The sequence below is a fragment of the Parathielavia appendiculata genome (genome assembly GCF_033297405.1).
Source record: "Parathielavia appendiculata strain CBS 731.68 unplaced genomic scaffold N657scaffold_2, whole genome shotgun sequence".
NCBI classification, from domain to species: Eukaryota; Fungi; Ascomycota; class Sordariomycetes; order Sordariales; family Chaetomiaceae; genus Parathielavia; species Parathielavia appendiculata.
The window spans coordinates 2,012,859-2,038,468 of record NW_026944221.1 but is presented as its reverse complement, the minus strand read 5'-3'; the positions used below and the strand labels follow the sequence as shown (position 1 = coordinate 2,038,468).

At 56.3% G+C, this 25,610-nt stretch overlaps 8 protein-coding genes and 1 non-coding gene across 9 annotated transcripts; 3 read left to right on the top strand and 6 right to left on the bottom strand.

Moving 5' to 3' along the window:
* Window positions 1-1,222: 1,222 nt before the first annotated feature.
* N657DRAFT_564825 (uncharacterized protein) lies at window positions 1,223-3,517 on the top strand (the record flags this gene model as incomplete). The annotated part of the gene is made up of 4 exons (XM_062788315.1): window positions 1,223-1,887; window positions 1,951-2,088; window positions 2,159-2,865; window positions 2,934-3,517. 4 exons carry the CDS (start codon window positions 1,223-1,225, stop codon window positions 3,515-3,517), a joined length of 2,094 nt encoding a protein of 697 aa, XP_062651153.1.
* A 3,776-nt stretch (window positions 3,518-7,293) lies between these two features.
* N657DRAFT_208409 (uncharacterized protein) lies at window positions 7,294-8,185 on the bottom strand. Its single transcript, XM_062786227.1, has one exon. It carries the CDS (start codon window positions 7,855-7,857, stop codon window positions 7,393-7,395), a length of 465 nt encoding a protein of 154 aa, XP_062651152.1. The 5' UTR covers window positions 7,858-8,185; the 3' UTR covers window positions 7,294-7,392.
* N657DRAFT_208412 (uncharacterized protein) lies at window positions 7,965-8,769 on the top strand. Its single transcript, XM_062786228.1, has one exon. It carries the CDS (start codon window positions 8,072-8,074, stop codon window positions 8,576-8,578), a length of 507 nt encoding a protein of 168 aa, XP_062651151.1. The 5' UTR covers window positions 7,965-8,071; the 3' UTR covers window positions 8,579-8,769.
* Window positions 8,770-9,425, bottom strand: N657DRAFT_208413 (uncharacterized protein). The gene has a single exon (XM_062786229.1). The coding sequence runs from the start codon at window positions 9,287-9,289 to the stop codon at window positions 8,960-8,962; it is 330 nt and encodes a 109-aa protein (XP_062651150.1). The 5' UTR covers window positions 9,290-9,425; the 3' UTR covers window positions 8,770-8,959.
* Window positions 9,426-9,836: 411 nt separating this feature from the next.
* N657DRAFT_661527 (uncharacterized protein) lies at window positions 9,837-12,935 on the bottom strand. The gene is made up of 5 exons (XM_062795099.1): window positions 12,241-12,935; window positions 11,977-12,147; window positions 11,847-11,912; window positions 11,293-11,783; window positions 9,837-11,244 (listed from the first exon to the last, which is right to left on the bottom strand). Exons 1-5 carry the CDS (start codon window positions 12,657-12,659, stop codon window positions 10,292-10,294), a joined length of 2,100 nt encoding a protein of 699 aa, XP_062651149.1. The 5' UTR covers window positions 12,660-12,935; the 3' UTR covers window positions 9,837-10,291.
* A 541-nt stretch (window positions 12,936-13,476) lies between these two features.
* N657DRAFT_589556 (ATP-dependent metallopeptidase Hfl) lies at window positions 13,477-16,906 on the bottom strand. The gene is made up of 2 exons (XM_062789868.1): window positions 14,750-16,906; window positions 13,477-14,681 (listed from the first exon to the last, which is right to left on the bottom strand). Exons 1-2 carry the CDS (start codon window positions 16,650-16,652, stop codon window positions 13,882-13,884), a joined length of 2,703 nt encoding a protein of 900 aa, XP_062651148.1. The 5' UTR covers window positions 16,653-16,906; the 3' UTR covers window positions 13,477-13,881.
* A 707-nt stretch (window positions 16,907-17,613) lies between these two features.
* Window positions 17,614-20,121, bottom strand: N657DRAFT_641367 (uncharacterized protein). Its single transcript, XM_062792132.1, has 2 exons — window positions 19,257-20,121; window positions 17,614-19,198 (listed from the first exon to the last, which is right to left on the bottom strand). Exons 1-2 carry the CDS (start codon window positions 19,749-19,751, stop codon window positions 17,738-17,740), a joined length of 1,956 nt encoding a protein of 651 aa, XP_062651147.1. The 5' UTR covers window positions 19,752-20,121; the 3' UTR covers window positions 17,614-17,737.
* A 978-nt stretch (window positions 20,122-21,099) lies between these two features.
* Window positions 21,100-22,977, top strand: N657DRAFT_208331 (uncharacterized protein). Its single transcript, XM_062786226.1, has 2 exons — window positions 21,100-21,794; window positions 21,847-22,977. The coding sequence occupies exons 1-2, from the start codon at window positions 21,248-21,250 to the stop codon at window positions 22,788-22,790; spliced, it is 1,491 nt and encodes a 496-aa protein (XP_062651146.1). The 5' UTR covers window positions 21,100-21,247; the 3' UTR covers window positions 22,791-22,977.
* Window positions 22,978-24,219: 1,242 nt separating this feature from the next.
* On the bottom strand, window positions 24,220-24,291 carry N657DRAFT_t28. The gene has a single exon. It is a non-coding gene; the product is annotated as a tRNA-Trp (tRNA).
* Between the last annotated feature and the right edge of the window lie 1,319 nt (window positions 24,292-25,610).

Below are 25,610 nucleotides of genomic sequence, written 5' to 3'. Positions count from 1 at the left end.
TCGACGCCCTGACACGGCATGAGCACATTCAGCCGAGATCTCCTATAACCTACCTGTTTCTCGCTATAGCCCTGCTGCTCGCCTCAACCATTGAAAACAAAGGCGCTCCCCGGCCGGGCAAGATGTGGCTCAGCAAGCCCGTCTTCAAGGGAATCCGATATTATCATAGCGGAGTCAATAGCTTTGCAACTCTCGTTCAAATCGGGGCATCCGGCCCCGGCTAAGACTTCCCGTCTGCTGTCAGGTACCAGGTACACCGATACCCTGGTCGGTCCCATCCATTGTTGCGGTTGCCCGTGCAGGCGCTGCCTTTGCCTTCGACTGGGGCCTCGGCGCTCCTCCGTTGTGGGCTGGATCTCCGCCGGTATTACCCCTACCTCTATCCCACGTTAAGAGCAAGGGACCAAGGGAACGGACCTTAATAGCACCAAGAAGAGCCGTCAACAGCACCACACCCATCTGGGTCTCTTCTGCTCTTGTTGACGAGATCCGCTAGCACGCCGACCCCGCCGTGCACTAGTTGACGTCCCCCAGAATTCTCATACAAGATACCTTCCTGCCTCCAGAATAGCGAGATCCGGCCTATCCTTCCTCCTCTCGTTGGTCTACGGAACTCTCCATCGACCGACGGATGACCACAGTTGTCGAGCTGCTAGTCCGGCCCAGTATCGTCTCTTAATCACTGGACAGGAAATCCGAACCTTTCCTGTCCCAACTGGAGCACACGGCGACTTCGTCTGATCTCCGTTTTGACTGGTGGGAACTGCTCTACTGGTACGACGCACCCACACATCATCATCCAGAAGAATTCGCTTTCGACCCAACGCTTCGTTCCCCCCGTTGTTCGCCGCGGCTTTTTTGTTCGATCTACGGCAAGGCCCTGGAAGGCCTGGTGGCAGACAAACATCACCGAATTCACTTTCTCTGTTTGCCTATCTCCTGTATACGGAGATCTGCGGAGCAGAGATCATCACGAACCAGACCAGCGACTCCAGAGGTCGCACGCCCGTCTACCTGGCATTGCCGGCGCTGATGTGCATCTGTGGCTACTGGTCACTCGTACACCACCACCGACAGTCATTGACTTTTGCCGCCCGCCCGTCACTCGCTTACCCGCCAAGTTCGTGGGAATCAACCTGCGGGACTGGCGCCGCCATTATAACCCCGCTCACATCTGCCGCACCTGCCCTCATCAACGTCGACCGCCGACGACCGATTCCAAATGCTCGTTACTAGGCACGCCTCTACGGAGCAAAGTCCTTGGTCCATAAGCAAGTTTGAAACCGCCTTTCGCAAGTCTGCGGAGAGATTACGCATGTCGAACAACTTCGACACGGTGACGCAGTCGGACTGGCAGAGTCAGTACTCGTTTCTCCCACCGGGCGACAACACCATCTTTTCGCAGCCATACGATCATGTGACGAGCTCTACCGAGAGCGCGGAATCGCATGCGCAGCCGCGGACCGTGACGGTGCCGAACGAGGTACCCAAATCAGAGGTCTCGCCGCTGGGCTCTCGCCTTGATCCCTTAGGGCTGCGGCCGCCGAAGCAGCCGTCTCCGATCCCAGAGCAGCCAGAAACCCACGAAGAGCCGTACCCGCCACCAAAGTCAATCGAATTAGCGCATGAGGAGTCGTTGACTGCGACGGAGACGCCGGGTGTGTCTCTGGGATCGAACCCCCTGAGCTCTGTGTCGTCGGCGGGACAAAGTTCCGAGACAGCCCCGAGCCACTCAGGAAACGAGGGGCAAGCGGCTATCAAGGAGGAGGAGGAAGAGGTGCTCGAGGATGAAGAGATGGTGGAGGTGGAGGCAGAGGGAGAGACGCAAGCTCAACCGCAGACAGCTGCCGAGAGGACCGCTCAGCGGCGGAAGATGAAGCGTTTCAGGTCAGTGACCTAGAGCGTTCCCACCAAACGCTAACTAGCAAGCAGCGGCTGATTCCGACTTAGGCTCACCCACCAGCAAACGAGGTTTCTGATGAGCGAGTTTGCGAAGCAACCGCATCCTGACGCCGCGCACCGCGAACGGCTGTCGCGTGAGATTCCGGGGCTTAGCCCTCGCCAGGTACAGGTGTGGTTCCAGAACCGGTAAGACCCGTCGAGGAGTGGCTGCACATTCAGCACGGCGGGCGGATGTTGGTGTGTTGACTGTCCACAGGCGCGCCAAAATCAAGCGATTAACAGCGGACGATCGCGAGCGTATGATGAAGATGAGGGCGGTGCCGGAGGACTTTGACAGCTTGAGCGCACTGCACTCGCCATACGGTGCCGTTCACGGCCTAGGAGCGCCCATCAGCTCGCCCGTCGATCTCGGCGCCTCCTCCTACGCCGACCACATGATGCGGCCTCTCATGGTGGATGTAAGGCGCCACGAGGGCGACGACCATCTCTCGCCAACCGGCCTTAGCCCAGCATTTGGAAGCATCGCCTTCAACCCCTCGGCTGGACTCAGCACACCAGATGTTTTATCGCCAATCTCACCCACCTCGACCGACAGGTATGGCTACCCGGGCCACCTCTCGACAGCGTCGCTGGGTGCCGGGCCGAGGACATCGAACCCGTTCGCGCGGCAGTCGAGCCTCGATTCAGGGATGCAGCTCCATGGCCATCACTCGCGGCAACAGATCCGACCATTACAGCCCCTTCACATCCGCGACACGTTGACTAGGTCGCGCTCGGACACCCTTCAATCGCCGCTACGGTCCAGCATGTCGTGGAAGGGTGATGCCATCGACTACACCACTTATCATGGATCAAATAACTCCCCTCATATAGGAAGCCGACAACATGGCTTGTACCAGCAGGATCAGGTGGGCGGCAGTTCAGCGGGTGGATTAGGAGGTTATGACTCGAGCAACTATTCCAGTAGGTCCCAAAAAAATCGAGTTGTTGGCCCCGGTGGTCATGGATCGTTGACTAACCACGGCTGCCAGCCTCTACAGTCCATTCACCATCTCATTATTCGAGCTTTCAATCGTCTAGTCTGCAGGCAAGCCACCAGCGCAATTCCCGCCTGAGGGCCGCCTCCGCCTCCCTTCCCCTAGGCTTAGATCTGCGGACTCAGTTCAGATCTGCCATTGGGCCAGGTAGCTTGCAGGCTTCGACGCACTCACCCGGCCCGCGGACCTCATCGACGACGCAGCTCGGCGGCGTCTCCTCAAGCTACACGGGAAGCTTCCCGTCGGCGCCACTATCAGCGCCCGTCGACTTCTCCCTGCCCAGGACGCCGGGCTACAGAACCTCAACAACCGACTACTCGATGCCGCAGATGAGCGCTCCGATCGCCCCGCCGAATGACTTTTCGCAAGCCTTCCAAGCGAGCATGTCGACCTCGAGCACCAGGACGCCGATGAGGGACACGTTTGGCGGGAGCGCGCTCGGGTTAGGGCAGAGCCAAAATTCTGGGGAGCGCAGCGACGACTTCTCGGACCCGCTGGGCATGAAGCGCAAGCGCAGCTTTACGGGAGGCTCCTCTGCCACGACTGCCGGGCCCGGGGCCTACGGCAGCACAGCATAGTGCAAGAGGGGCCGAGCAGCTTTCCTACGCAACGTGACGACAATCACAGTACAACCGGCAGGCCACGGGAGACAAGGCAAGAAAAGCTTACAATGACATTGCTATGAGACGACGAAATATTGAACCTCGCGAATTTGGCTTATACGACAACATGTTTCCTGCATCTTTCTCTGGCAGCGCACCTTCGATTCTTACCCCCCAGCCTCTAGGGGACCAGAATACCCGACTTGCTTTTGTTTGGTTCAAGCGGATTTGTACGGCATACTGTTTTTTTATCACAACTTTACTTCGACGTTTCCTCCGCAGGGAAGACCCTATTGACTGGCTTCAATTGTCGCACTCCCCCTGTTCCGAGGACCAACGGATCTCCTCAACAACACCTCGGTATCGCCACCGGGGTGAGCAGATCGCACCGACTTACTTCGCCCCAGAAGCAGAGCAGGGATCTCGGTTCGGATGTTGACGCTTTGGGCCTCGTCACGAAAACAATTACAACTTTGTGTGCTTACTTCCTTCCTCACTCGCTTCATCGTTTCAAGACGCTGCTGTCGAGGATGAGAGAAAGACCATTGCACCATTGGGGGTGGAGAAAGGGGGGGTCGCCCCGGGAATAACATTATTGCTATGTTTTCTACGAACGCCGAAAGGAAGGGGCGGTTCTCGGGCTCATTTGGAAAGCTGTGTCGCGAAAAAGGAAAATCATACTTCCGATGATGGGAGAGAGCTTTGCGTTTTGCAGCTGGAGTGGCTTTGGGTGGTTAGGTTGTGTCTTGTTTGTGTGCGTGTTGCTGTTCGTCTGGGGCCGATAGGGGCCAGCTCTTACGGAAATTGTGCTCCCCGCTATCGAGCGCCTTGGTCCTCCTGTACATACATAGATGAACGAGCTGGAAGGATTCAAACCCAATGTTTTCATCTCTCTTTGACTCGCTCCTTTAGCAGCAGTGACTCTAGTCTCTTCTAGTTTCCTTCTACACCGCACCCCTTTCCCAGACGCGCCCTCTTCCATTCACTTAGGTTGCAACCGCTTGGAAGGGAGCCCTCACTCCGGCGAGAAAAAACGTCACAGTACGGGTCACAGTGGAAGGAGAAATTTGTTGACCATTTTTTTTACCGAGCGGGATTCAGGGTAGCGAGTCTCAACCAGTCCGGTAGGATGGGAGCCAAGAGAGAGCACATGTAGTCGTAGGCACTGTACGGAGTACACCTCCTCCGTAGGTGAGGAGAGACATGTCAAGATGGGATGACGCTCACGTCGAAGAGCCTTGCATTGCAGCTATTTCCAAAAAAACCCCATGCATCTAGGTAGCACCGCAACTTTGATAGCTCTGCAGCCTTCCCATGCAGCAGCCAAACACCGCGCGCTCCCATTCGCGGCGGGCTTTTAATTGCCGTGCAGCAAGGACGAGAGGCCAGACAGGGACATGGCAATGTAGCTGGCCTGATATTCGGTTAGAGTCAACTGGGAAACGGAGGCACATCTGCTTTTGTTGCCTCCTTTCGCGGGAGATGCTCGCCGTCTCTTGGCTGCTCCTCTCTTCGGTCGGATCTTCGGACGTATAAATGTTACGAGAAGCTGTGAACAACCCGGAATGTCCTAGTAGCATTCGTAGTTCGCTTCGCCGGCCACAGCGTCTCAAGGGAGTCACCAGAAAGCAGTTTCCAGTAAGCGACTCTTTGGTACCGGGCATGGTCGGCTCCTGTTGGCGACGGCCTCATTTCGGTCAACGTCTGCTCTACCGTCCCCCGGCTGCCGAGCCAAGCAATACGGTCGTCGCAGGGAGAGGTCCTTGGTATGTCCATACATGCCACATATGCAATAAGACCGCAATAAGCCCTCGATAATAGAAAATCACTAGCTCGGCGCGCGTTGCAGGGAACACGCGATTAAGCTAGGAAAACGATGTTGGTATGTGTACCCTGACGTTACCCAAGTTGAGTCTCACACGCCTGGCTGCGAAGCTTAACGGGCTGACGCCGGCGAGACCGGCCGGTGCAAGTCGGCACGGACGTCAAAGGGGTGTGCGGCGGCTGGGGGGCTTCGGCGGAGTATCTCGAAGATTTCCGTATTGGGTAATTGACTGCTCAATTACCTAACCATCTACCAACAACGGCCACCGGTTGGGCCGGGACAGCTCGCGTTCGCAAAACGGTCGAACGTCACACCTATGTCTTCCCCCGTCTCTCCCTCTCCATGGTCGTATCGTCTCGTTGCCGAAACCGCGGGGAAAGACCTGCGTTGCTCCCCACTTCCATTGGCACAGTCCGGGGAACGGGCTGATCGGAAAATAAGGCAGATTAAAAACGTGCGCCGTCATTAAATGCGGAATGGAACGCCGCTTCCATCGCTGATTGGAAGATCTCGTAGAGAAACAGAGATGCCAGGGACAAGCACCCGTGGGCGCGTCTCATCAGTGGTGCAACCAGAACCTCAATGGTGTGTTATGGTACGAGGTTCAAAACAGCCTGTTGTTGATCATCAGCCTGCTTTGACCCTGGCCGGGGGGTTTCAATCTCAGGCTTGTTGACGGTCATGACTTGGATCAAGAAGCCGAGACCCGGAGACTTTCTGGTATCCATATTCCCCAGACCATTTCATGCAAATGCCGGCTGATCTTTGCCAGTACGGGGTGCATAGCATCATACTCCGTCGTCGTCGTCGTCGTCATGCCGTGCTGGCTCAAATCCTCCGCATGCCGAGGCGGCGGCCGCGTGCCCTTCCTTTCTGGAAGTCACATTCGGCTGACATGGTACCAGGTAGCTGGCTATATTAGTAACTGATGAAAGAAACTCGGAAGTGGACATCCCAGGGCTCCCAGAGAGGCTGCAAGCGCCCACCGCGGAACAACTACGGAGTGGGATGATGTGCATCAACTGCTTCTGTAGTGCAAGATGTCGGTCTCGACGGTGTAATGATACCCGCGGGATCGGTCGAGTCTCCCGGCCGCAATGTATCAGAGCTGGCACGCTACAGGCTGGAAAGCAGTCAAAGCAGCGAGTGGTCGATGTGTATTCCGTAGAAACCGGCCTAGAAGTGATGCTGTAAAGCAGCCTTGGTGGTGATTTTCCGGAGTCAGGACGTAGCTGTCTCCGCGGCTGTGGTTACACGCAGAACAAACAGCAGGGTAATGAAAAGGAGGCGGCCCTTCAAAAAAAGCACCCATACAAGCTGCAGCGTTGCTGCCGCGGCACACGGGTACAATACCTGCGGCCTATGTTGACAGTTGCTGACTTGAGGGATGTGATACAGTACAGACGATGGCTGGCCAACCGAGGCCTCGCATCTCCCAACTCGACCCAATCGTGTGGAGGGGTTGCTGTGGAATAGGGCGCGGACCCAGTTATGGCAGATCGAACGGGTGCGCCTGCCGGAGAGGCGGAGACAATGTCGAGGGCGCGGCCCGGAGATGTCCGCGTCGTTGCCGGACAGTGAAATGACGACCCGTTTTTCCTCTCTGACTCCTGCCCCCGACGCAGTTCAGCCATGCTGAACGGATAGATGTACTTCCATGTACCACCATCAACTTAGGTAGAGACAAACAGGACAAATGGGAAGCCGCATAGAATTGTCGAACAAGGCGATCGAAGAAAGATGCAGTCGCCCGGGAAGAGAGAAGGCCGTATTGCACGTTGTGGCAGGAAGAGTGGCAGTCGAGGAAAGTGACAGGGCTGCCGTGAGCCGATCTGGACCCACAAGGCCCCACTGCGAAAGTCAGGCCACTGAGAGTGTCAGGGTCCCTTCACTGTTGCCCTGGCTGCCGTTGCCTGCCGTGATCGCACGAGCACGGGACAACGGAGCGGGCAGTCCGCGCCCAAAGCCGCAACCAAACACGGCAAGATCGAAGCTTGACAGGAGCCAAGGCAGTTGGCTGCAAGGGTCAGTACCACCTTCCTTCTTGGTGCGCTTCGGTGCTGCAAGATGCAAGATGCACGATGCAAGCCTCGACCAATTCCCGACTCGGAGCTTCAGAGCGGCAGAGCCTAGTAGGCGAGCTAGGCAACGAGGTCCGGTTTCTTTGGATCATGAACCAGAAGGGACAGCACTCGAGCTTCCACATTGATTCTGATTCAGTGGTATCGCGTATCCACCTTCGAGTCTGTTTCTCTCTGCTTCCCGCAAAGCCAGCCGCTGTATGTTGACTCTGGAAAGTACGGAGGTCCTGAGGAGTCGAGATTCGCGTATAAGAGACGGAGGGGACATGGGAAAGCCGCCTCGAGTCGTCCAGTGGAACCGTCCCTGTCACAGCCGAACGTTGGGCCTGCAACGTCACCGAACGACGTCCCAGCAACCAACGGTACCGATGGGATGTGGTGGTGCCTGACCCGTCCATCGGGGTCATCATTTGCGAGCCGAGACGCCCAGCAAGTCAGCAACTGAAGAACAGCAACTTCCAACAGAACCCGCAGCGAGATGTTGCAGGCGGCCATGCGAGTATCCGAGCCTCGCCCTCAGCGTACCTGCTGTCCGTGGATGGCTGCCGCGTTCGGTTTCCCTCGCCATCTCCGACCCGTCTTTCCAGAGCCCATTCCAGGCTCTCCTGTGCTTTGCCACGACCCATGACCTGGTTGAGCGGTCTGGCGGTTCAGATTCATCAATCTACGCTTCATTCGGCTAAATTACCTGCGTCGTTCTGTTTGAACAGAGGCGAGCTGGCTATCCTATGGGACACCCGGAGCGCTGACAGCTCCGCATTGCTTGGCCGGCCGACACGTAAAGCCGAGCTGTCCGAATTCTTGTTGGTCTCTGCCGGTCTCTGCCCGCCAGTGCCCTCGCCCGCATTCCATCTCCATCCTCTCGGGTCTGTCGTCTCTGCCATACCAGGGGCTGCCCTCCAGAGTCGGATCCGGCAGATGTCCCGGTCGAGATTGATACGCCGGAATCTGGGCGGTCTTCATCGAAGCGGGGGGGAAATTGAAAGGAGCACAGCAAACGCAAAATCACCGGGCCGGGAGAAGTCAGTAAACGAATCCTGTCCACATCGTCACAATATATCACGGCGTTATGCACAAAGTGCACCGGCTGCGATGAAGGAAGGTGCCGCAATATCAGCCTGCGCTAGCTGATGCGTCTCAGGGAAAAGCTGGATGGGGGAGAAATGAGTCTGCTTCAGCCGGCAAGTGATGAGATGAGTCGCTTGCGCTCGCCACCTGCCGTCTTGAGCCAGCTTTGAAATGTCTGCACGGCTCGATATCCGCAGCGAACACCCGTTTGAGCCGTTTACTGCTTCTGAACAGCCGATAGACTTCTGCTGCTTCGTGGCCCGGATCTGGAGTATCGCAGTAGATGTGTTGAATACCTTGGGTATGTCGACCTGAAACTGAGGTGTCATCGTCCGCATCGTAGGTAGATCTGGCTGATCCAGCCAAGAACGATCCAGTCGGTCCCGCGCCCTGTGTCAATCCCTCTTCCACTGAGTCCAGGGGTGGTCGTGCAACAAGCAGGGACTAGCTTCTCGGCTTTTTGGGAGGAGTCAGGGGCCAGGCATTTGTTCCACCAACAGGGCCGTCAGTTGCGAGGTGCCCCGCGACACCGTCTGTCCCGGTTTGCCGCCTCTTTTGCAGTGGCCTCGACTGTCGGGTTTCCGTTTGTCGACTGCGCTTGCGAGGCGCGCACACTGCTTCACCACAGCGCCCAGAGTGGCCGAGTCGGAACGATAAGCCGGCGGCGTGAAAAGAAGAGTCCTGCCGCCCTGAGCGAACTGGCTCGGCCGATCTCAGGTGCCGGGGAGACGGGGAGCCGGACACCATCATTGAATGTCCATTCGAGGGGGGCATTCCGCTTGGCTGAAGATGTGTCGTGGTCTAGGCGAGCGAAGTACCAGCTACCCATCATGAACACCCAGACACACCTGATTCCCACAGCGGACCGGCGAGGGGTAGTCGCAGTTGAGGTTGCTTGACAAAATTTTTCCTCCTACATCCCACCTGATTTGGCTCGGGGGGGAAACGGGTCCCTTTATGTCTTCCTCGGGCGTCCTTCAACCACAAGCTCCTGGGTCACCAGTGAGGGCAGAAGAAGCCCTCTGGACCTCCTGAAGAGATTCCAGTCATCTAAAATGGTTCTTGTAGATGAGGAAAAATCCAACAAGCCCATTTGCATTAATAGGATTTGATTGTGTGATGCAGATTAACCCGCTGTCCATGTTTCTGGTTGGCGAGTCGGCCACGGCGCAGGGCATAGGCGTTGCTGCCCGTGTATCACAGAGCCTCCCCCCCCTTGAAAGGCAATGAAGATGAACCACGGTTGTATGTTGGCCATGTATCAAGACACGACGATCAGTACTGGACAAGGATTGTATACTCAAAGGCATTTCCAGGCCGCCGTTGACATACGCAAGTCGTTAATGAAGCCAATCCATATCTAACGTATCTGTTCCTAGCTCGTCTCGTTTATAGCTCTAGCCTGAAGATGGTGAAGATTTGCTTTAATGAAATCCGAGATTGACATTGACTGATCCTGCTGGGGAGAGTGATTTGTTGGTGGATGTGTTCGTCTTCTCGACAGCTGTCATCTGGAATCCGTCTTCTCGTCTTTTCCTTCCAGAACCTGAAACTGACAGGGAGGAGACCGGCGGTCATCTCACAATGTCAATTGGTATTCTCTCTCTGCGGCCCGAAGACGAAGACACGGGGATAGACTGACATCCAACGATGAGGATGTCTCGAGGCCTGGACTCCTCGCTCAGACACCAGTAAAGACCGAGAACCTCCAATGCGCACGTCCTCGACGCCCTCCAGATGGCTCTCTTTTCTACGACAGAACAGTCCCGACGGCTTCTAGGCAGTGCCTTCTCGATGTAGCGTACTCAGTCTCCTCCTCACATGCCCCGATAGACTCTCCCCAAGCTCAGCAAGCTCCAACTCGCTCCGCCCTTCAACCCGCCCACCGAACACTCCCTCGCCGCCACCGCCGCCAGACCCTTCCATTTTCCTCCTCGACCCCTCCACGTCCTCACCCGACTCTCCCCCCTCAGGCGCATCCAAAAATACACCATCCCCTCCACTCATGCCGCTACCGCCAAAGGTGCCCCCGACACTCTCCATCGTGAACGGACCGGCAGTCGGCTCGTCCAGCACGGCCAACTCTTCGGGCGAGAGCCACTTGGGCAACAGCAGCGCCCGAACAGGGATCAAGAGCAAGATAAACACGGGAAACCCCACGGCGGCGACTGTCTGGGTGATGGCGAACGTGGCCCCGAACCCGACCAGCTCGACAGACACAAACAGCCACACGGCGCTGCGCCGCACGACGCCCATCCTACGGAGCGGATGGCCCGCGGGGGTGAGCGCTCCGTCCCGCAGCAAGAACAGCAGCTTGGCCGTGATGCCGTTGGCCACGAGCGCCTGGAAGCCCATGATGAAGAACAGGCCCGCCAGGACGCCCTGCGGGATGAGGTGCAGGACGGATAGCAAGGGGCCCGTCATGGCGACGAGCGTCAGCAGGCCCTGCGCGAGGTTCGACACGCGCTGCTCAACCACGTAGGCGGCGCGGAAGGCGAATCCCTTCTTACCGCCGCCGCCGCCGTCTGAGTCGTCCCAGTCGGACGAGACCACTTCGGTGACACAGAGGGATTCGGTGTGGAACGGAGCTTGCGGGATCAGGCCGTTGGGGAAGGGAAGACCTAAAAGGCCGGCGATGCCGGTGGTTAGGCCGAGGAGGAAGAGGTCCCAGTGAAAGCCGGCGGGCTTCTTGAGCGGGAACTCGGTGCCCTGGGCGATCAGGGAGGATACTAGCAAGAGTTAGTTCTGCAGGGTTGGGCCGAGAGGGGCGGACATACCATTATGGTCGAACCAGAACAGTACGGTCAATAACAGGGCAAAAGGAATGGCGATGAAGATATCGCCAATGGGAATATCCCAGAAGTGGATGAACCAGCCCCTCTCTGACATGGTCGGCATGAAGGCGATGCCCGTGGGCAGAGTCTCGAGAGAAATCTGCCTCATCTTGCCCATGTGGACGAAGCCAGTGAAAAAGATAACGGTCAAGGGCGTGCCGTAGTCCTTGAGGAACACGCGGATTGGGTGCCTAAACAGGCTGCTCCGGCCGAGTTCGCCGCATATGTAGGCGATGGCGAAGACAAGCAAAGCCACGACCACAGACAGGTAGAAGGGCTCCCCGTCGCCAAGCGTCTCGAGAATCTGGATGCCCTTCTGCAGGTAGATAAAGGCGACGTAGAAGCCAAAGATGTCACAGGGAAACCGAGTCACGTAGCGCAGCCAGTTGCACGAGTTGGTAACGGCTAGGATCCAGTGGAAAACAAGAGACCATCTGGTAAACGGTCAGCTCATCTCACTTGCACAACCCCTGTGTGTTGCGGCAACCTCGACTTACAAGCCAATCCAGCACATAAAGGCCAAGTAGTTGGTCCCAGTAGGCATCATTATGTCGTACACGGTACTTGAATCGCGTCAGCTCGGAGACCTCGAAAGGTATCAAGAGGAAGGTAATGGGCCAAGCATACTAATTAAACACGGTAATCGGACCCGTCACACCCACAATGACCAGGGGCTGACAGGCCAGCACAGCAAACACGACGGCGCCGACCACCGACGAGAGCAGCACCTCGTTGACGCCGTACTGCATGTCGGTCTTGTGGAACATGTCGAGGGAGAAGGCCAGGGCAGGCAGGATGCTATACCCTCCCGTCCCAGGTCGCACTCGTCAGCCATGTCCTGAAGATGTACAGTCAAAAATCGGAGAGTAAAAAGCGATGGCGAGAACTGACTTCGCGAAGAACATGTAGACCGTGGCGGGCACGACGCGGTAGTTCCAGGCGTCGGTCCAATCGCTGAGGTAGAACGGGGCTCGCTTCCGGATGTCGTTCACCATGCCCCGGAAGAGGTGAATCTTCCACCAGGGTTCGTGGGTCGGTGCTACCCGGCAGTGTTCTGGGCCCGGCCCCGGCCCGGATCCGGAGCCGAACCCGGAGTTGGAACCAGCAGGTTGGGTTGTGCCATGCCGGGGGTGGCGGGCATCCCCGGAGCGGGGCGAGCGTACCCAGTCGCGGATACGGAGGCCGGCTTTGACTCGCGATGCACCACCGGGGCGGTGCTGGTGGGGATCATTTGTTGTCGGGAGGGTGAGCCCGTCTCCGGGCCCGGGTCCCGATCCCGGTCCCGGAGGGTTCTCTGCCTTGGAGGCCATTGCTGACCCGATGCCTGGTTTCGTGGGGATGAGATAATGGATAAGTGGAATCAATTAGGCGAAGGCAGAGCTCGGGAATCGAAGAATTGAAGGGCAATCGAACTCTCAGTCATTCAGGGTGTTGCCGCAGCGAGGCCTTCAGAATTCGGGAGTATCCTAAATCGGCGTCTCGATTCCCGATTCCCTTTGCGTGGGCAAAACCGAACTGTTCAAGACTCTAAAAGACAAACTGTTGTTTACACGTCGATCACTGTAGAACTGCTAAGACCCGAAAATCGAAAATTCGATTTGTCGGAATGGAAATTGGATGGATCTCGTGCCTTCACCTCTCGGCAGCGGCGAAGGCCCAAACGGCGGCAAGGGCAAGCAGACCCACATCGGAACCGCAAGAGGCCTACGGAGCATTGGCCTCTTTCACATCGGTGCTGGTTTTCCGTGCCATCATTTCTCCTGCGTTGACAAAGAAAGGACCGCCTGGACCGTTGTGTGGGCTGCGTGCTGGCATTCCTAACCCCCTTTCATGATGTAGGGTCAAATGCTCAAAACCGCTTCGAATGGGTTGGAATTCGGAGTCAGTTGTCCGTCTTGCATGCCGATCTGAAGTTGTGGGGTTATTGAGCGGTACTCGTCGTTCTACAGGTTACCTTCGAACTCCATGTCCTTGTCTATAAGAGGACGTTGCTGGATCGTTTCGGCACTGACACCGGCACCGGAGGCCAGGGACCTCTCATCGGGTTCGGTGGAGATCAACTGGTTTCACCGCGAGCGCCGAGCGACCATCCACAACCGATACCTATACGGAGACATGTACAGGATTCAGGTAGCTTATATCAAAAGTACAAAGGGGATTCAACCTCAAGAGTATCGTAAAATACAACACTTGCTAGGGAACACAACTGATCTATCCACGTCCTACACAACCTCCGGCTGAGGTCAGTCGCCGGCTCCAAAATGCTGACCACAAATAAAAAGACCATGGAGAAGAGAACCAAGAAAACACGGCCATCTTTCTAAAGGCTTGCTCTTTCCTTTGCCCTCCTGCTGCATGCGCCATACCTATTGATACAAGACATGTACGAGTTGAGAAGTTTTGAAACGGGGTCAAAGAGACACGCCCGATAACAACACGGTTGTGCCGTGTGCGTCTCCTCTCCCTCTATACCAAATTGGTCTTTTTCTTACCCCCGCAATATATTCATACTTGCGCCTCCCCCAAACCTTCTCACCTCCTCTCACGCTCAGTCGGCCTCTCGAACAGCGCAGGCTGCGCCTCGTTGGGCGAGTCGGTATTCTCGGTCGGGAACGGCGGCGGCGCGCCTCTGTCGCCGTGCCGGTTATCAAAGAACTTGGAGAACTCTTCCTTCTCGGGCCACTGCCGCGGCCCCAGCAGCCGGACGAGGTCGTCGCGCGTCAGCACCTCCTTGCGCAGCAGCTCCTCGGCGACGATGCCGACCTCCTTCTTCTTGGCCATCAGCAGCTCCTTGCACTGCTTGTACGCCTCGTCCACGATGCGGCGGACCTCGGCGTCGATGGCCTGCGCCGTCGCCTCGGCGAACGGCTTGTGCAGCTGGTTCTGGTCGTTCTCGAAGTGCAACGGGCCCAGCTTTTCCGACATGCCCCACTGCGTCACCATGGTGGTTGCCATGCGCGTCACCTTTTTGAAGTCGTCGCTCGCGCCCGTCGTCACCGTCGGGAAGTGGAGCTCCTCCGAGACGCGCCCGCCCAGCGTCATGGCCATGCGGTCCATAAGCTGGTTGGTGTTCATGAGGTAGGCATCGCTGGCGGGTAGGTACTGAGCGTAGCCGAGCGCGCCCTGGCCGCGAGGGATGATGGACACCTTGAGCAGCGGGTCGGCCCACCGGAAGAACCAGCCGCAGATGGCGTGGCCAGCCTCGTGGTAGGCGACAGTCCGCTTCTCGTCGGGGCTGAGGACCAGAGACTTGCGCTCGAGACCGCCAATGACACGCTCAATGGCCTGCTCAAAGTGGATCATCTCAACGCTGGCCGCGTTGGCTCTGGCAGCTGCGATTTGTTAGCCTCGACTCAAGAAACCTAAGACCATCTCATTAGAGAAGGCTGGGGAAACATACCAATAAGCGCGGCTTCGTTGACGGCGTTGGCAATGTCGGCGCCAGCGAAACCAGGTGTCAAAGCAGCGAGACGCCCCGTCAGGTAGTCCATGTCCTCTTTGGTCAGGATCTTTTGCAGATGCACCTTGAAGATCTCCTTGCGGCCCTTCATAGTTGGCCTGTCGATGTGTATGTGCCTGTCGAAGCGCCCGGGGCGCATCAGGGCCTGATCCAGAATGTCGGGTCGGTTAGTACCAGCCAGAACCACCACCTGCTCCGAAGTGTTGAAACCGTCCATCTCGGTAAGAATCTGGTTGAGGGTAGCCTCGCGCTCGTCGTTGCCGCCGCTCCGGAAACCGCCGCCCTCAGAACGAGACCTGCCAATGGCGTCGATCTCGTCGATGAAGATGATGCAGGGCGCGTTCTTTCGTGCAGTAGCAAAGAGATCGCGGACACGGGACGCGCCGACACCAACAAACATCTCGACGAACTCGGAACCGCTGACGCTGAAGAAGGGCACCTGCGACTCGCCGGCCGTCGCCTTGGCAAGTAACGTCTTGCCAGTGCCGGGAGGACCAGACAGAATGGCACCGCGAGGGATCTTGGCGCCCAACCTCTGGAACCGCTCGGGCGTCCTCAGGAAGCTGACAAACTCCATGATCTCGGTCTTGGCCTCATCCATGCCGGCCACGTCGGAGAACTTAACCTTGACAGCCGAATCGTGGTTGAACATTTTGGCCTTGCTCTTGCCGAAACCAAACATACCGCTTGAGCCACCGCCCATACCGGACGCTCGCCGCGACGCCCAGAAGAGCAGGCCGACAAGCAGAATGGTTGGGCCGAATGCCATCAGGAGGTTGGCCGCCATGCCCTCGCGGGCATAGCTGACGGGTATCCTCTCCGAGGCCGGGACTCCCAGCTCCTGCTGGGCCTCATCCAATCTCCTCTCAAAGGCGTCAATGGAGCCGATGGAGAAGTAGTACGAGAAGTTGGCGTTGGCGGCCTGGGAATCGGGGTACATAGTCCTCACCGCGTCGCGGTCGAGCTCGACCCGCACGCGGTCCCCGGCCACGACAAGCTTCTTGACCAGGCCTTTGTCTAGGAAATTCTTGCGCAGCTCCTGCCAGGTGATTTCGCGAGACGACTCGCCGGGGAAGAACATGGAGTAGAAGGGGTACAGCAGTGCGGCACTGATGACCCACGTCAATATCTCGGACCCGTCAAGGCGGCGGGGCGGTGGCGGCTGCTGAGCACCCTTCTGCTTCTTCTGCCCTTGTTGGCCGAACTGTTGCTGTTGTTGCTCCTGTTGCTGCTGCTGCCGTGGTTGCTCTTGCTGCTGCTCCCCTTCGGCCTTTCGCTGCTGACTCTGGCTAGCACCAGCCTCCCCGTCTTCGCCCGGCTTGTTCGAGATGAAGTCTGGTGTTTGATTTTGCTGTTGCAATTCCGAAGCCATCTTGAAAGCTATCCGGGGGATCTTCAAAGCATCCTTCATGCTGAGCTCCCCGTTCATCTTGGCTCGCAGGATATCCCGAAGCTCCTCGGGGACTCCCATCTCTTTCACTTGACCCAATATCTCCTCCATCTCGGCGCGATGCTGCTTCGAGGGCAGCGCCGTGAGGAAGAACTTGAGCTCGGTGTATTCTTCTTCGGTCAAGCGGACAAAACCCGGAGGAGGATTTCGTTTCGGAAGGGGGGGTGCCTGGTTTTCACTCCCGGCATCGTTCTGTTTCCTTGGCGCTTCATCTTTGTCTCCATGCTCGTCTTCGGGTCTCTGCGAGTTATTTGTCGACTTGAATCTGAGGGCTGGAATGGCAGTGGCGGGCGCGGTCTGCGGAAAGCGGGCGACTCGGAAGGCTGGTCTCGCTAATGGCCTTAATGGCAACCTCGAGCAGCGCGCCAACTGGCGTGCTGATGTGCGAAACATAGTCGCGATGGTGAGCGGTGTAGCCGGGAGGAAGTTGGTGGCGTGACGTCGGATGAAGTTGGAAACCCAGGTATCCGTCGAGATTGCGGGTCCTGAAGCAGAAACGGGTCCCCTGCTCTGGCTTTCAAACTCGCGATTCACGCACTCGATCGCTCTTTGATCGTTTCCCTGCTTCGGCCCCTGGCGGTGGCCGTGTCTCGGCCAACTGCGTCAGTATCAACTGACGATGTCTTGATGTGTGTGCGTCCTCTGGCACGGCCGAGTCGGAAAATCAGTCCCTGCGGTGGATAACGGTTGGCATGCGGCGGGAAGCCCCAGAAAGGCTACTCCTGATACGGCTAGCGCGCTGTAACGTGGCTGGCCGATTGCTGGCGTTTCTTGCTGACTTAATCATCGGGATTGGGCGTGCATTGCACCGTTCTCACCGTCACCTGTGGCCTTCAAAGGCCAGGCAGCCTTAGTCGACGCGTACTCCGTCCAAGTCCCCCGAGTCCCCCGAGTCCCCGTGTGTTCATCTCCAAATGCCATTCCAGCAGACAAAGGCCCGTGTGAGGCTAGCAGAATTCGACACTGTCGGTCAATTAAATTAAACCAGTTCGAGCCATACTCAAGCGGCCTGGAAGATGGGGGACCTCCGATAACACTGCTATAGCTTGTTTATGAATCAAAGTTTGGTGGATGGTCTAGTCTTTTAGGGCGCAATTAACAGTCCTGGTTCGTTAACTCAAGTCGATCAGCAAACCAACCATCACTGGCCTGTCGAGTTCCCATCTTGAAGCCGTGACCCTGCTGCATCCCAGCCATTTAGCATCCGGCAATGGGAAACTGGCGTCCTCTCAATAAGTTGGGCCAACGTCCCTCACCTCGGCACTTCCCCATGCCATGTACGTCTCAATGTTCAATAAATTACACATTACATTATTGACATTCTACCTTGTTCTCATTGCTTCTTAGGTAAAACCTGGCCTGAATGAACTCACCCCCAACTCCGGAAGACCTTTCTCCCCTTTCACCTGATCAACCACCCGCCCATTCACACCCTCATGAAAACCACACACAAACACACACACGACCTTTTACCGCCCTCAAACCCCCTTCCCGGGCCCGTCCTTTTCCAGCCCATCCTCCAGAACCAGTCTCCGGGAGGCGTCATCCCACACCCACCCGGCAATCCTCTCACCGACGTCCCCGACAAGCCGCTCATAATGCGGCCCGTCGGGGACAAACAGCCCGCAGTGGGCGCCCACTTCGTCGACGCCCTCCATGTAGACCTCGATCCAGGTCGGGTCTCGAGCGCCGCTGCTGCCGCCGGTTGTCGTGGCTGATTTGGGGGGCAGCATGCAGAACTTGCGGCGGCGGGGCGGTTTCTTGTTTTCCTGCTCTCGTGTTTCCTCATTCAGGGGGTGGTGTTCTCGGCCAGGGATCGGTGGTGGTGGAGGCGATTTTTGCAGTTTGGCTTGTTTCTTTTCGAGCTTGAGGGCTTCGCGGTGCTGTTTGTCGAGCGCCCTTTGTTGGTCCTTGATGGCTTTCTCCCGGGCTTTGAGGGCTTGAGCGTGGGCCTTTAGCGCGACTTTGAATGTCTTTTCCGCCTGCTTGCGGGACTCTTTGTCGGGGTAGCTGTCGAGGTCGGGGGGTGTGGGAGCGGTAGGAACGGAGGGGATAGAGGGGAGGTTGAGGTCCTGGTTCGTGGTGTTATCAGAAGCGAGTTCGCCATCAGGTGGCGTTGACTCGGTATCCGGACGACTCTCAGTTGATGCGAGCGGCGGCTCCGACTCCGGCTCCGGCTCCGGGGTAGGATCAAGAATCTGGAGGCGCTCGATTCCATGGCTATCGCTGTACTCTTCAATTGATATCCTTGGGGTTGACACTCGGGAGCCCTTGGCTGACTGCCTCGGGTTCAAGCCTGGCGAATCCAGTTGTAGTGAAGACCTGTTTGACTCCTTGGGCACATCGAAGTGTTTTTGGGACACATGTGGCGACGCTGGCCCAGTCTGTCTGAGAATCCCTGTAGAGACGGTGTAGTAGTTGACGAACCGGACGCGAACAGCTCCCGGTTCGCGCACGTCGTCGACATCCTCCAACCTCCTAAGTCGATTGTACCTGGACCTCAGCTCAGGATAGTCGGCCAGGCAGGCGCCGAACTCGAGGTGAGAGAAAAGGTGTTTTGCCGCTGCGTAAGCCAGGTTCTCCTCCTTATGCTTGGTTATAAAATTGAGAGCGTTTTTGAGCCACCCGCGGTTTATGTAAGCAACATCGTTCTTGAATGGAGGGTCGAAAAAAGGGTCAAGTGCTCCGTCGGCTGGCGACGCTGACATGTCTGAGTAGATGAATGGATCTGGTGGGAGATTCTGTAACTGGGCAGCCTGGACATACTCGGACCGGGAGTCCTCCTTTATCGATGTTGGGCTCAAGACGGGCCTGAAGAGGCTCGCGATGCCAGTAACTACGACACCCGGATGCAGGCCGAGAAGGGGAGCGTCAAGAGAAATAGTGCCCAGAATCCGATGGCGGAAAGGAGATGAATAATTGTATGGGCTCTGGTTGGGCTAGAGGGGTTGCGTCAGCCTCTCTTTGTCAGAATGCATGGTGCGCTAGAGTCCGTACCAAGAGAACCACCTCTGCAGCGAGCAGGCCACCCATGGAATGTCCCACGAGAACCACATCGGTGGTAGGTGATTCATGGGGAGCCAACCATTTGCTAAAGTTGTCACAGGCAACATCAATAGACTTGTATGTCTTGTAACGGGGGTAGATCTTGGTGTGGATGACATGGGTTTCTGCAAGAAGGTCCTTCAGGAGTGCGTGCACATGAGCCGGGAACGAGCGGAAGGATGACTTGTCTCCCATAAAGCCGTGGATGTAAATGACGAGCAGAGTCCGCTTCTGGAGAGCGCCGGCGTTGTCTTCATCGTCTGACGACGGGGTCAGCGATTGTGTCGATGATGTTCGGGGGTCCCTGGAGGACCACTGCAGGGTAGAGAGGCTGCTTGGATCGCTCGTAGACGCCCCTGGGGGCCCGAGCGGCCACCGGTCCCCAGCGGCAGCATCCGGGACCTGCAGCGTTGCCGGCCCCGGCGTCGGGTTCGGCGCCTTCTGCATGACGTCAGTGTTCCTTTTTTGGGCGTTGTGCTGCCTGCGGGTTGTCTCGACTATTCCACGGCCAGCAAGATGAAAAATGAAGTAACCTCACTCTGGTATTGGAGTTCTGGACTCCTCAGCGTTTTGCCAGATACAGATACACCGAGTCACGGGAAGCCTTGATGTTGCCTAGAAGGTGTGTCCGTTGCGTGGTTGCAGCGGGCACGGAAGAAACCCCGACCCCACTCCCCGGGCCAGATCTGCAGGCGCAGCCAGGAACGGTAACGGCGTACTGATAACAATACTCTGTCCTGTAATATAACCTGACAGCACTCATCAGGTGGAGGATACGGCTGGCATCGACACGTCGGGAGGGGCCATTCTCGCCAGGTGTGCCGGGAAGCAGATCGAGAATCGTTCATCGAGAGAAGGCAATTCCCACCGGCAGGTACGTCCGTATGCCGCTCACTGATGATAACCACGGATGCTCAGCTGACGTGTCCCGGAATACCTGACCTATTGCTGTATTGTATCCGTACATAGCACGCCTTTCTTTCGAAACCGAGCCCGCAGAAATAAAAAAAAGCAACCCGCTCCAATCGTGCAGCCAGAGAAGTGTGAAGCCTTGAGCTATATCCGAAACACCTTCCTTCTCAACAACCCATCTTCATGATAACTGAATGCAGAATATATTTGTATTGACCTCGGCATATTTGTACTCCTAGGAGGTTCTGAATGGGGCGTTGTGGTTGGGTCCAGCCAAGTCTCGTGTTTTCTTCGGAAAGCAGGAAATCGCCTGGTCAGGGTGCCCATCCCTCAAACGAATTTCGAGGCCCCCGGCCAATGGCGACACCGGGCACCCGCATTCAAGCATCGGCCTGGTCCCGGCGATTAACCAATGGCCAGGGGCTGCTGGAGGGAAAGCCGGCCTTGCCAGCGAAGCGAGATTGCCAGCAGGATGGCCGAAGGCTGCGGAGTTCACTGCTTTGGGCTCTCTTGGGCCGGCAATTTAAAATAAAGATAGGAGATCTCTGGCTGCCGCAGGGCGTTGTCAGATATCCACGCGACGCTGCATGTTCGCGTTGCCTTCTTCCTTTCTCTTCTTCCTCCACCTGGTTGTCAAACATGCCGGTGCGAGTTTGACTTCCTCCAGCATCCGGGTCATGTGGAGCAGGTGAGTTGTTGGCATCCCGTGCACGCTAGGTTGCTCCTCAAACCCTCAGATTTGGCTGACGAAAAGGGGCGGTTGAAGATAATTTCTTGTCGAATTCTCGTCTGCAGACAAGACGGACGAGATGATGGGTTGATTGCGACCATGCAGAGCCGACTGCTTCTGATTACGCAGCACTGCCAGCTTCGAAGATACGAGCCGCAGCCATCCAAGGCCAGCCCATCGACGGAGCTATTGAATACGGGTTGTGGGCTGTGAGCCTGCCATTCGATTCGGCCGACAACCGCTCCTTTTTTTGGCAGCTCTTGCCCACATTCGTTTTTCCACAGCCACCCGAAAGCCCGCCATGACTAACAAAGGCGGCGATCATGGCAGCGGGCCTTCACTCCTTCAGGCCCGCAGCACCCACTCCAACCACAACCACAACCACCATCTGCATCTTCATCAACACCGTCGTTTGCATGCCCTCGGGGTCGACACCGCACCACCACACATTCGTTCACCACCAAAAGAGAAGCTGCATGACCGCCAGGTCGTCATCGTCCAGACCGTGTCCGTCGTGCATTACATTGATGCCACGGGCGCAGTCACGAGTGTCGGCACCCTCGACTCCGATACCGTCGCACCGACTACGGTAGACCTACCGGCAGCTGTGACGGCTGCTGATCTGACGGCTCTCAGTGACTTGTTGCCCAGCGTGTCTCTCTCTGGCTTGATTCCCGATCTGACCGATGGCGCGCCATCGTCTACACCCTCCGCCGAGTCGGCGACCTCGTCATCTTCAGTGGCTTCACTGTCGGCGTCCTCGGATACGTTGACGTCCACTCTTTCCACTTTTTCCAGCAGTTCGTCTGCCTTCCCCACACTCTCTGGAGTTTTCAATTCCTCGTCAAGTAGGTCCCATTCCGTCAATACCCACCCTCCATCTGCTGATTGTTCGAGTAGCACGCATATCGTCACTCTTTGGCAACCATACAATTGGGTTGTTATCGAATTCCACACGGACCTCGACCTCCTCTCATTCCACATTCGCTTCAACTTTGACTTCGACATCGACAGAGAGCAGTGGCTCTCTGTGGACTTCCACTACTGACCTCAGTGCGCCAACCGTTGTAGCCGGCGAAGCCGGAGGAGGCGGAAATACTGGCTCTGGCTCTGGAGCCACCCCCACCGACCCCGTCCCCGCCGAACCGACCCCCGAAGCCCCTGCTGGACTCGCCCCCGAACAACGAAACGCAGTTGTCGGAGGTGTGGTTGGAAGCGTTGCCGGAATTGCGCTCGCCGCCCTGATCTTCTTGTATCTGCTGAAATGGAGGAGACAGCGTGGCCAGGGCATCATGCTCCTGGGTGATGGGGACAGCACGGCTCGGGGCAGAGGCTTTGCCTCTGGAGGACCAGGTAGTCCGGGCAGCGAGAGGGGCATGGTAGAGCGGTCGGGTGCGTTTGCGATACCTTCAGCTCTCGCCAAGCTGACCGGCAAACGGGCCATCGACGCACCACCTGCCGAACCGGCCCTGCAGGAGAAGGGCTTCTACAGGGTATCCGGCAGAAAGCTTATCTCGGTCCTCGAATCCGGTGGAGACGGCTACAGCGACCCCCACGACAGCGTCGGCAGCGCCTCGTCGTACTACCGAGACTCGAGCGCCTTTGTTGATAACTCAAACCTTCAACCCTTACAGCTCGGATCACCGATGCGCCCGGTGAGCGGCGTCCCCGTTTTCCGGGACGGGCCCCAGCGGACGCCTGTTCATGAAGACACCCCCTTACCGCCAGGTTATCGACCCTCGGCCTTTCCCACCACCCTAAGGACACCAGATCCCGTCGGCCGCAGCTTGACATCACGAGATGGTTCGCGCGGCTCTGGGTCACGCTTCACCGAGGATGCATGACGGGGCTCTTGACCGAGCAGTCATCTACAGTGTACATCTCGCATTACTTATCCTTAATGTCTGGATCAACGGCGTCGGGGCGGGAAAGCGGCTTGCATGATTGGTCGAATGGACGCCAACATACCGCGGCGCGAGTCTGGACGCACATACTCCTACGTTCGTCTATTGGATATTTATATGGGACATGTCTGCCAGCTGAGTCACACAATAAATTTTAAATACAGGATTGACCTGGTTGTCTTATGGTCATATTCTTGTCCATCCCTTTGTTGTGCCGACGGCGGGCTTTGGCGTCGGCTTCGAAGGGGATGGTTTCATGGCTTCGATGTACATATTTGTTCAGAAAGTCCATATAGTACCTATGTCATCAACGCTAGAGATATCGTGCCTCCGGACATTTGCCCAAAGATGAGGTGGTTAGCCCAACCGGGTTGAAGTTTGCGTGTTGTACAGTCGCTAGGTAAGATGACGCCTTGCGACAAAGGGATGTATTTTTGTTGATACAATTGCTTGTCGGATGTCCTGGCGAGAATGAAATCCTCTTCGAGGGAATGACCCGAATCACTCGCACAAAGGGGGGTTCGGGAGTGGCGCCTAGACAGCGCATCAGGACGATGTTGACGCCTCACCAAAATAGAAGCTGGGAAACTGTTAATCACGGTGTCATGGGTGGGCGTAACTGACCACTGCGTAACACCCATAAAAGAGGGACCGTGGTTCAAACTGTCCAGTCGAACCAGGAGTTGCGCACATGAACCTCACACTGTCACAACCCGTGACACACGGATATGAGGGGTTTATGAGCGCTTAAGCCAGATGTACATCTTATACATTACTCAAGGAAGTGGCACATAGCTCGTTCTTTCCTTAACGGTGTGTGATGTGTAGACTGCAAAAGAGGAAAGAGCGCCTCGTCAATCGAGCCGCTAGAGGACCATGTGGTCAACGTACTCTTGTAGCTCGATTTAGAGGACGCTCGTAAGCAGTGTATGAGTCGCTCAATGGTCTGAGTGGCTTGAAACACTGAGGGTGAAAGTCTAGCCCCCTGCGCTTGTGCAGGTAAGTAATGAAAGGGATCGACCAAGGGAGAGACAGATAGAGACAGCAGCCGAAAAGACGTTGCAGTGACATAGACAAAAAGGTGTTATCTAGATTAGGTAGCTTGGTAACTTAGCTTGTTAACTCCTATTAGTCCTGCAATTTTCACCTCTTTCTGCAATGTACGGATATATAACTAGCCTCTTTTCGATCATTTCTCCTCATTCCTAATCAAGAGACAATGATCACGCTGCCTAGATTAGCTTAGCTGATTTATTTCTATAGGGAGATGAGACTTCAGAATATAAAAACAATGATTGTACGATGCAATCAGCAGCCTATAAAGGAAAAATGAGGGATAATTCAGAGCGTTTTACTCTGATTACGCAGTTGAACCCTACCCGATTTGAACGGATAACCTTTCGATCTGGAGTCGAACGCGCTACCGTTGCGCCAAGGGTCCCGCTTGGGCAATAATTTCAAATAAAACTGCCATCATAGAGGAGAATGTGAGCCGAAGAGGCATGCTTGATACTAGGAAAGGTAAAGTGGTCCTGTGACGGTGGCGCCTGTCGTCGAACGCGCATGCCCCACTTGCTCTAGCATTTATCCCCTGCATCGTGAGAACTCTTCCAGCTTCTCTTCCTTCTCTCCCCATCTTATGATTTTAACAATAGAGAGGTCTTTCCCCAGCCTTGCCTCGGCCAACGGCCCTCTGCTCGTGACAGGTCCGCAGTTTTCTTTAGACCTCAGTTCTCAGGCTCATAGATAAAGGAGCTCACACGCTTATTGCGACTACATCCTAGCACCTTCCCCAATGATCTTTTGTGATTTCTCTTTTCCTTTATCTATTCTCTTTCCTAGTTGTCTTTCTTTCTATCTCTCCCTTTTCTTTCTCTTTTTTCCCTCTTCCTCTTCTCTTTCTCTCGTCCTCTTCTCCTTCTCTTTCTCTTTGTTTTTTACCATCCCTGCTGTGGGTTTTCCCGTCGTTCGTGGTCTGAATACCTACGGTAAGATGGGCTTGGAGCAGTTCTAGGTTGCTTCCCATAATGGTTGCCGCTGAGATGATGTCGATCAGGTACCGCGACTGCTCCTGCCGTTCCTGCTGCTGGAGCTGCTGCTGGAGCTGCTGCTGGTGTTACTGCTACTGTCGATATGCCGACAGCGGAGACCACGTCGTGGCGGAGACTCGGAGTCAAATTCGATATCTTACTGGAATAATGTTAGTTAGATCGATGATGCGATGCGTACAGTAGCTTACCCGCGCAAGGAGAGCGTGGAAGCGCGCCTGAACAGCGCATCAAGACCGCATCAGGGATTCACCAAAACACTTGTCAGGAAAGCTGGGCGCAGCCAGATAAAGAGTCCCATAAGGTTTTCAAAGCTAAGGAACGGCTCAATTGGCCTGCGACCGTTTTAGGGAAGGTGTGTACGGATCATTCCTTCCTAGGAGTATCGTTGACTGTTTACGTGGAAAGAGCGACTCCTAGATTGAACCGCTAGATATTTGAGTGGTTAGTTACTGCACTCTGTGGCGTCAGTACCAGGCGAACTAGAGCCTATAAAACTTCAAGCCGCTTCAGGTATGAGCGACTTTTCCCTAGCTAATATCTCCTTGAACTGCTTACCTGCCGTCAAGCCAGAACGGTCAATGAAAGATGAGCTGCTAGCTTTGAGCTAGAAGTAGAGCTCTTAATGCTCCAAGCCAATCTATTTTTAGTTGTAGAGGGCCGTATTGCGCCACTAAGACGGTGTCTTCGCGTTTTCTTGTTCGTTCTTCCT

Bases quoted from the DNA above. Each gene is read 5' to 3' on its own strand.
- N657DRAFT_208409 (XM_062786227.1), bottom strand. From the start codon at position 7,857: ATGATGACCCCGATGGACGGGTCAGGCACCACCACATCCCATCGGTAC.
- N657DRAFT_208412 (XM_062786228.1), top strand. From the start codon at position 8,072: ATGACCTGGTTGAGCGGTCTGGCGGTTCAGATTCATCAATCTACGCTT.
- N657DRAFT_208413 (XM_062786229.1), bottom strand. From the start codon at position 9,289: ATGCCCCCCTCGAATGGACATTCAATGATGGTGTCCGGCTCCCCGTCT.
- N657DRAFT_661527 (XM_062795099.1), bottom strand. From the start codon at position 12,659: ATGGCCTCCAAGGCAGAGAACCCTCCGGGACCGGGATCGGGACCCGGG. The intron at 12,148-12,240 runs GTCAGTTCTCGC...GGGAGGGTATAG, and splicing joins GTCTACATGTTCTTCGCGAA to CATCCTGCCTGCCCTGGCCT. The intron at 11,245-11,292 runs GTATGTCCGCCC...AACTCTTGCTAG, and splicing joins GTTCTGGTTCGACCATAATG to TATCCTCCCTGATCGCCCAG.
- N657DRAFT_589556 (XM_062789868.1), bottom strand. From the start codon at position 16,652: ATGTTTCGCACATCAGCACGCCAGTTGGCGCGCTGCTCGAGGTTGCCA. The intron at 14,682-14,749 runs GTATGTTTCCCC...AACAAATCGCAG, and splicing joins CAACGAAGCCGCGCTTATTG to CTGCCAGAGCCAACGCGGCC.
- N657DRAFT_641367 (XM_062792132.1), bottom strand. From the start codon at position 19,751: ATGCAGAAGGCGCCGAACCCGACGCCGGGGCCGGCAACGCTGCAGGTC. The intron at 19,199-19,256 runs GTACGGACTCTA...CAACCCCTCTAG, and splicing joins CTGCAGAGGTGGTTCTCTTG to CCCAACCAGAGCCCATACAA.
- N657DRAFT_208331 (XM_062786226.1), top strand. From the start codon at position 21,248: ATGACTAACAAAGGCGGCGATCATGGCAGCGGGCCTTCACTCCTTCAG. The intron at 21,795-21,846 runs GTAGGTCCCATT...TTGTTCGAGTAG, and splicing joins AGTTTTCAATTCCTCGTCAA to CACGCATATCGTCACTCTTT.